The sequence below is a fragment of the Limulus polyphemus genome, unplaced genomic scaffold (genome assembly GCF_000517525.1).
Source record: "Limulus polyphemus unplaced genomic scaffold, Limulus_polyphemus-2.1.2 Scaffold4861, whole genome shotgun sequence".
NCBI lineage: Eukaryota > Metazoa > Arthropoda > Merostomata > Xiphosura > Limulidae > Limulus > Limulus polyphemus.
The window spans coordinates 12,080-21,963 of NW_013670471.1; the positions used below are offsets into that span (position 1 = coordinate 12,080).

The window sequence follows — 9,884 nt, forward strand, 5'->3', positions numbered from 1 at the left end:
GTATAGGGGGTTAGGGTACTCGACTCATACTCTGCAGGTCACGGGGTCGAATACTGTTACCGAACATGCTTGTCTTTTCAGCCTTGATATTGTTTTAATATGACGGTCGATCCCCCACTTCCTTGGTAAAAAGGAGCTCAAAAGTTGGCGGTTGGTGGCGTTGACTAGCTGCCTTCCTTCTAGCCATTTCAAATACTCGAGTAGCTTTGCGCGAAATTAACTATAGAAAACAAACCATTATTAAACGAAAGACCTCCTAGATAGTGCTCCGCAGGAGGCAAAGAATAGACCTAAAATGCTATTTCTACACACCTCTGATGTGAAATCGGTAACGGGCTAATTAAGAGGAATGTGGAAAAAAGCTGTTGTAAATAATATTCTTTAACGCACACGTAATTTAATGCACTAGTTGGTACTTCTTCACTCTGTGAAAATTTGAGCTTATAAAGTGTTTTACAAAGACTGGTACACTTCAGAGCCTTGAAATTGGGAGGAGTTTAGAAAAGAACAGAGTGGATACTATGGGTGGATCTGCAACATAAATGGACAGATATAGAAGATATTTGGCTATCTCGAGTTAAATGCTCGAGTAATTTGAGGAATTAACAGAAGGTCTCAGATTATTTTGGGTAATAAAGCAGGGTGAAATGTTTCAGTGAAGCAAAGTTGTCTGCCATGTAAAAAATGTAGTTAACAGTTCATCTCCACTACGAATTATGGCTCAGGTTATTTGTGTCGCTATATTTTACTGTGAGTAGTTCTTCCTGTACAGTTGCACTTTACATCCCTTGATGTTAAATCTTATGCCATCTAAACATAGTATAAAGGACAGCAACAACTGATGGGTAGCAGATACCAATGTGTATCTGCTTGTTTGTGTAGAATTGGAATTTTCAACCTGAGCAACACCTCATGTGCATGTGGGCTAAGTAGCCTGGCCAGGGACCTTTAAGAAAAGTTTTGTCCAGCCCCTTGTACCGTGTTATGTCTGTCACATGTATAACATATCTACAGCTGAAAGTGTAGAATATTTTCAGTGGCATCACATCTCGAATCCTTGACCTCTCCATATGCAGCCCATTAGGTTAACTATTAACCCAGACTCTGCCTGGTTTTGTATAGACATTTAACCATTTACACCTTTTTTTTACGTGCACGTTAATAGCATTTACTTCTTTTATTGAAATATGTGAAGTAAAATTAATGTATGGATGATATTTACAACACTGGTAAAGGCTTCATAACTTTAATGGTTGATATTTACAACATTGGTAAAAGCTTCATAACTTTAATGGTTCGTATACAAAAGAAAAAAAGAAGAAGAAACGACACCCAACTGTTTTCGTGCTAGAACATCATATCTGCTGTCCATTTCAATGAGTTTCTTACCTAAATTTCAAATAAAAATGTATGCATATGCTATAATAATCCTTGTACCCCTATCAGTTTGATTAGTTTGCAACTAGACTTTTTTAAATATATGAGAGTTAGTAAGTGTTCTGTTTGTGAATGGCACATCTGTCGCTTATTTAGTTGCTCCGTATAACTGGATATGCTATATTGATGGAGGATATTATCACATAGTAATTATAAATCCCTCATCAGAAGTACATCAACAGCTTTAAAGTTTTTTTGTTTAAATTGTCGTGTTTTGGATAAAATATATAGATGTAATAGTTTCTATATTTGGGCAGATTCTTTTAGATTCTACAGTAAATGAGTAATTCGAAGTCAGTCAATGAAACGATAATATTGTAACAGTTTCAATTTTTCTTCTGTATTATTCAGTAAAAGATAATAATAATGGAAAGTCCAGTTCACTTAAAGATAACAAACTCATTTTATTTTTTCGACTGGAAATTCTAACAGTTAGCTTAACAAATGATCAATGAGAGACCTATGCTCACTGTAGCTCGTAACTCAATTAGCTCACATGCTTGCTAGTTCTGTAGTATCTATATTACTTCATCAAAACACAAACTCAAAATTTACAAGTTGAAATAAATAACTGTATCAAAGTAACTTACAGACCTCTTCACCGGCTAAAAGACTCACTCTCCACTTCAGATGCAATTTAATTTACTATCAAAGTAACAATACGTTTACCTAATCTAACTCGAACTGTTCTGAAACTTTGGTAAAAATGACAGACGTTAAGCCTCCCTACAGCCAAACAATAATAAAAATGCCTAAATGATAATAAAAAAGCCTAGAACAATAATAAATGTGCTTTATTTCTTCAAGTTCTACGAGTTTCATGGCTTTACGTAACTAACGATAGCCTAACTTCACAAATAAACAAAGACTAAACAGGAAATCCATTGACTTGCTAATTTCGTATCTCCTGTACTTCGTCATGAACAGAAACTGAACATTTAAAGTACTAAACTAAGTAATTGGGTGAAAGCAACAGAGAAAGTAAGCCATGCACTAATTATCAGTTAAACTGACTAACAGAATCATTCAGGCAATAGCTCATTAATTCGGATGCAATTTATCTGACACACTCAAAAATCTACTATCGTCTGCTCCAACCTAAATTGCGGTTTCACACTAGATCTTAAACCACTTGCCGATCACGTGACGTCAAACCTCCCTCTGGCTTAAGAACAATACAAACGACTAAGTTAAATAGATAGTTTACAGCAGTAGCAATTATTCCAGCAATGGCTTTAAATTTTAATTAATATAACAACTAATACGTTCTGTAACACTTATACAGTTAAATATTATAGGCCTTCCAGGATTACTAGATTTACTTTGAGAACAACATAGAATCTTCCAAAGAGGAGTCTTGGATGGTAAAAAAATGTATTTTTCCCACTTATTACTTTGTGATTGAGCATACGCAATAATTCTCGATAAATTTCAAAGACAGAAGAAGAATTGTTAGCAGTGTCTCTTTATAAGTTAATTTTGGGTATCACATTATTGCTCTAACCTGAAGAATTTGTAATAATATCAGTCCTCTCTGTTCTTAAGAACTTATAATTTTGCCTTTCAGTGGGTATTTTGTTGTTCTTATTCGTATTACCAGCGATTTCCTGGATATAATTGTTAACTACTTGATGAACAGATTCAATGTAGGCATCTACAAACTTGTTATTACCTGATGGAGGCTGCCAATGTTAGATTTTGGCATTGAATTAATTACTTTGTTAATTGTCTGTGTTTGTTACAAATAATTCCCGAAGCCTCATATGTCTATAAAATTCCTCAAGGTTCCTGTACAAAGAAACGGTTAGGATAAAGTGTTAAACCACCTGAACTTCAGCAGTAAAGAGATTACAATGCGGTAAAACGATAATGTCCCCCAGTGGGAGAGCGCTAAAATCTGAGGTTCGATTCTCCGCGATTGACATAGGAGGTAGCCCATTATGGCTTTGTTCTCACATAACAGAATCACGTTGTTGGATGTTTAAGAAAAGTTTGTGTTTTCATCCTGATATGTTTGAACGGTTTTCTTGTTTAATAAATATTCTAGGTTTAGATGTTTTAACAAGTTCTGTGACGTATAAATATTATCTATTTTCTGGTTTTTTTTCCTAAACTTTTTTTTAATTGATGTTAATACATCTATATCCTCATTCTAATACAAAATCAATACAATTCTAATACAAAATTGTCATACTGCAGAGCAAAGAAAATGAATCGAACTTAGAGAGTTATTTTTAGTAGAATCATTAACAATTTGGACACATTTTTCTCTCATTCCCTATTGATAATTATAATAATTACATAGCACATCTACCGACTGTTTTGTTGCAGTTTAATTTTTTAAACGATTTAATAGAGGATAACGGGTCTTGTGTTAATTATATGAGTGCTAATTTCTCGGTCGTTTTAAACATGGGAATTTTTTCTTTGTTCATAAAAGAGACCATTCCTTTCTGAGTCTAAATGTTATATTCTGATATTAGCTACTATACAACACATCCTACATATGTCATGTTGATTTTGGTATATTGTTGTTAGTTTTTACCAGAATTATACCACATTAAATCCGTTTTATTATTTGTTTTATTTCTTTGATGAGGGCTGTTATCAATCCAGAAGCTCAGGTTTCAAACATCTATTTCTATATTTAATTCAAATGTGTGACGTTGAATCGTTTTTCTTTCACTTGTCTTTCTTTTTCTCATCATATGACTTAGGTGCAAATTCCGAGAGGGCCCAATTGTTAGCTTGTTAGGAAAGAGTTCCATATGGCACCCCCACCCAAAAATTGTAGAATTGCCTGGATAAAAAAGATTCTGAAAAGGGTTTATTTTAAGGGGCGTATTAGAAAAATTGGGGCATGGCTTTGACAAGCATTTGTGTGAATACATGTGGAGAATATTACATTCTGATAAAAGTAGCCTTTTTTTCATGCCTTTATACAAGTAAAGTTTATCCCCAAGAAGATTGTACATCTAATTAATGAAGTAAGTGGTATAATAATGTATCAAAATTATCAGATCATGCTATTAATATGATTTATTAATACATAAATATTACTTTGATGAATTTCTTTTTAAAATTGAGTGGGGGTGCCATATGGAACTCTTACCGCTTGTTATCCTAACACTCATAATTATACATTGCACAGATTTGGACATTGGTTTGTTGAAGGAACAAAAGAACATCGCAATTAACATATATATATATATTATTTACTGCAAACGAACCAGACAAAAATATTTTGTAGATTCTTATACAATAATTCGAAGAAATATTTACAGTTCAAACACGTCACACACACACACACATACAACAATACATACACATCTCTTAAAAGGCTGTTTGACTTGGTCACGTGTTCTTCAATATCTTAAACTAATTCACTAACAAGGATTTCTAATTCCTGACCTTTACAAAGACTTTGTTCTACTGTTAGTTCTTACAAGTAACTGTGAATCTTCCATTAATTCTTCGTATTGTTTTTGTTCACATACTTCAGTTCTTCTTATCTTTAGGTGCTTTATAAGGTAGGCTTAGCAAGGTCCGGTGGTTAGGGTCCTCGACTCTCAATCTGCGGCTCACTAGTTCGAATCCCCTTCACCGAACTTGCTCGCTCTTTCAGCCGTAGAGGCGTTATAAAATAGAGGTCAATCCCACTATTCGTTGATTAAAATGTGGCCCAAGAGTTGGCAGTGGGTGATGTTGACTAGTTGCCTTTCCTCTAGCCTATCATTGCTAAATTAGGGACGGCTAGCGCTAATAGCCCTCGAGTAACTTTGCGCGAAATTCAAACCAAGCCAAGCTTTGTAAGGTGTATGGTGTAAAGCATGCTATTGGATCATGAGGATTAAATGTGAGTATTTCACTGCGGGTATCACGAAGCATGTGCATGAACCATTGACTTCTATATCTACAGAAAACACAAGACCTACTACTTTGAATCTTAAGTCTTCTGATTTACAACGCTCAAATCAGGGGTTCAGTTCCCCTCGGTAAACACAGCAATTAGCCCAATGTGGCTTTGCTACAAGAAAATACATTTTGAACAACAAATTTTGCCAAAACATTTTCAATAAGTAAATGCTTTGCAATCTTTACCGACTTGAAGAAATGGAGAACATAGTTGTACAAACGAAACCCCCCCCCCCCCCCAGTGGCACAGTGGTATGTCTGCGGACTTACAACGCTAGAAACCGGGTTTCGACACCAGTGGTGGGCAGAGCATAGATAGCCCTTGAGTAGCTTTGTGCATAATTAAGAACAAACGAAAATAATATTTTTGTCTGATTAACAATAATTCCCGTCTTACAAAAAAATAGGAAATACGTTTTATCCTTCTGCCGTTTAATACATTTTACTCACTTGATGGTTGTAACCACCAAAAGTATGAAACAGATTTATCGAAACTTTGCTGTCAGTAAAGGATCACGACATGAAGTGGGCAGGTACAAGGTTTTATGACGAATACAATATAACTTCTAAGGATGAGAAAGATATCGAATTATTATGAACACTTCAGAATGTTATACTTACGTTGACACTTGAGGGATATCATATCCAGGATCCATGAAGTGCTTGCCTGCTGATACTGCTGCTGTTAGTAGAAAGTTGTGTTTTCTGAACTCCGTCTTAGTTTCCTGTGTAGACAAAATGTTTTGAAGTAGTTAGCAGAAGACACAACAACAGCAAACTATACTGAAATGAAATCAGTTGTCCTATGAACAACTGATACTTTTAACTTTAAATCTATTAGAAATTCAGCATAAACATCGCCCCTGATTCTTCAATATTTTTCATCGTTTATTTATATTGATACTTGGCGCGAAGTTCTAGAGAGCTACGTAACTGTGATAGATTTTTTCTGTTAAAATAACTGTAGTAACAGTGACACCTTCTGTTCAAAAGTTCAGAACTAAAAATTAACTCACTAGAATAACATACTGCCATAAATCAATATAAAAACAACAAACAAACTAGAATATATAAATTATAATACGTTGTTTCGCCAATTCGGTAACCTCGATATTATTTGAAATTGTTTATTTTTTTTTTGTATTTTAGGTCATATTTGTGCAAAAATCTTCAACTTGAAATAAATACAAATTAGTCTAATAAAGTAAAGTATTCAAGTGGAAAGGTGTACGTACCAGGCTAAAACACGACGGATTAAATTGGTACTGCAGTCTAATCAAATAAAACTGTTTGTATAAACATTATACATTATAAAGTCTAGCCTAAAAGCCCCCCAGTGGCACAGTGGTATGTCTGCGGACTTACAACGCTAGAAACCTGGTTTCGATATCCGTGGTGGGCAGAGCACAGATAGCCCTTGTGTAGCTTTGTCCATAATTAAAAACAAAACTAGCCTAAAATGTTTCTTTTATTGGCGGGTCGTGATACTTGAGCGACATATAAGAGCCATACTATTAAATAAGCTGTAAATATATATCGTAAACACCAGCGCATAGTGCACACATTTTCCCCCAAAAATTTTTGATCTCAAATATGAAGTCGCAGTATACGAGGGAACAGTATCCTTCCAGCATTTTTCAGGTGAAATTTTTAGTGCGAATGTAGCCTCAACATATCTTATATTCTGACGTAATCATCGTTTGTCGCTGTCGGATCACCGGAAGTGAAACTTATATTGCTACGTAGTCATCATTTGTCGCTGTCGGATCACCGGAAGTGAAACTTATATTGCTACGTAGTCATCGTTTGTCGCTGTCGGATCACCGGAAGTGAAACTTATATTCTTACGTAGTCATCGTTTGTCGCTGTCGGATCACCTGAAGTGAAATTTATATTCTTACGTAGTCATCGTTTGTCGCTGTCGGATCACCGGAAGTCAAACTTATATTCTTACGTAGTCATCGTTTCTCCCTGTCGGATCAACGGAAGTGAAAACACAACCACGATGAAGAGGAATGAACAAAAGTCTGAACTCCTGACATTTATCTTTTAGGCTTCAAGTCGTACATCTAGAACGGGTTCATTTTGTCAACTGCACGATTAATATGCTGGTATTTTTTAATACTGATCAATCAAAATATAATCGGGTAAAACGTTTTCAGTTTTTGTGAGTTTTATGCGCTGGGTCGTACGAGGATTATATTATCCTATATTACAATACATTCAATTGTAGTCACTCTGTTATACTTTGTGAATATGGAATTGTTTTAAATACACGTATACATAAATTATAGGTGATCATAAGTTCAGCCTTTGTTTTTTTCAGTAAGTAATATGGTTATTAAATAAAAAATGTTATTAACTCACACTTGCACGTACAATTACTAATGAACTCAACAACACACCACTCACAAGTCAAAAGCTGATCAGCTATTAGAATTGCTCTGCGCACTATACGAAGGTGTATTGATTTTTCCTAGTATGTGAGGCCAAAAATGTACTGCACGCTATACGTGGGTACTTACGGTGTTGTCTTATGACATTGCTCGCTATACGCGGGTACTTACGGTATTATCTTATGACATTGCACGCTATTCGTGGGCACTTACGGTATTATCTTATGATACTGCACGCTATACGTGGGCACTTACGGTATTATCTTATCATACTGCACGCTATACGTGGGCACTTACGGTATCAATTTATGATACTGCACGCTATACGTGGGCATATACGGTATTATCTTATGATACTGCCCGCTATACGTGAATACTCACGGTATTATTTTATGATACTGCACGCTATACGTGGACATTTACGGTATTATCTTATGATACTTTCGGTATTATCTTATGACATTGCACGCTATACGTGGGTACTTACGGTATTATCTTATGATACTGCACGCTATACGTGAGTACTTACGTTATTATCTTATGACATTGCACGCTATACGTGGGTACTTACGGTATTATCTTATGATACTGCACGCTATACGTGAGTACTTACGGCATTATCTTATGATACTGCACGCTATACGTGGGTACTTACGGTACTGTCTTATGACATTGCACGCTTTACGTGGGCACTTACGGTATTGTCTTATGACATTGATAGGATAAAGTGCTGTAATTTTACCTGAAGAAGCGTCACAAAGTTCTGTTTATCTTGTGGTTTTCCACCTCGAGCAGCAGGGTATTCCCAGTCTAAGTCCAAACCGTCAAATTTGTGTTTCTTCAGGAATTCTACAACACTTTCAATGAAGATTTTCCTGGATCCTGGATCAGACGCCATATTAGAATACTTCACCGATCCTTCGTTCCAACCACCAATAGCTATCAGAGTTTTCAGTTTCGGATTAATACTTTTTAGCTGATTGAAGTGAAAGTAGGCTCCTGTCGAAAATTCATAATAGGTTACAGATCGAGAATATCATACAGATAGAATATGGTTAAAAGTCACGATAGTTAGAATAGTAGAACGTTCAAATACTGGTCTGTGGATTAGCTGACTTTATTGTGTGATTTAATGTAAGTGACTTTCCTCTGTATAGAATAATTAAACCGTTACCTTTGCCATAGTTGTCCCCTACATCGTTGAATGGGTCGAGTATGCGAATTTTGTTGTCGTTACCTAAGCCTGTGAAACCATAGATCAAGTGTGTGCAGATGAATGGATCAATACTTGATATCTGAAACTTGCCAGCACCAGGCCTGTAAACAGCCCAACTACCGAAGTAACATACGACTTTGTAGTTATGGTTTTGACCTTCGAAATAGCTGAAAACCGGATAAATATGAGGAGAAAAGTCTGTTGGTCGGGCTAGTTTCAAAGAAACAAAATACATAATATTATAAAATTCAACTGTATATCTGAATGTTTTCAAAGTAGTTGAAAAAAAGAAAACAACAAAAATACAATATATGTGTTTTAATGAACGAAACAGGCCCAAACAAAAGAGCGAAATTGAAGACGATGCATAAATTAAAAGGATCCCCAGGGTACGGCCTATAAATTAAAAGGGTCCCCAGGGTACGGGCTATAATGTGGGATACAAATTTATACAGCGTCTTCCATTTCGTTTTTCCTTTGGGTCTGTTACGTTCATTAAAATGTATTTCATCACATGTTTGGATTTGCTGTTTATAACGCACTCTTCTCTTTTGATGTTAATATTTGCTTGAATGTTTAAGTAGTAATTTTCTTGATATATATATATATATAGCTATTTATTTGACCTTTGAGATTACAATTCAGTATCATGAGCTCGATGATGTATACTTTCTCTGTGTCCAGTAACACAGGCCTGCGAAGGTTTATTGCTTTGGAATTTTTACGTGTTCTACACTAATTCCTGTACGCTGAATCTGAAAATGATATCCATTTTTCTCCATCCCATACATATTTTCATCATAACCCAATACATAAAAGAAAGACCACGACACGTAGTTTGAGACCAAAATACGTTTGTTTGTTTGTTTGTTGAATTTCGCGCAAAGCTTGTTTGTTTGTTTTGAATTTCGCGCAAAGCT

General features: G+C 35.4%; 1 protein-coding gene across 1 annotated transcript in view; it reads right to left on the reverse strand.

The window, feature by feature from the left end:
* The window catches only part of LOC106471791 (chitinase-3-like protein 1), a 27,816-nt gene that overhangs the window by 6,849 nt on the left and 11,083 nt on the right, over positions 1-9,884 (reverse strand). Inside the window, exons 2-4 of the mRNA XM_013932413.2 lie at positions 8,923-9,174; positions 8,491-8,747; positions 5,974-6,077 (exon numbers count right to left, since the gene is read on the reverse strand). Coding sequence (XP_013787867.1) covers positions 5,974-6,077; positions 8,491-8,747; positions 8,923-9,174 — 613 coding nt within the window. The remainder of the gene's footprint in view (positions 1-5,973; positions 6,078-8,490; positions 8,748-8,922; positions 9,175-9,884) is intronic.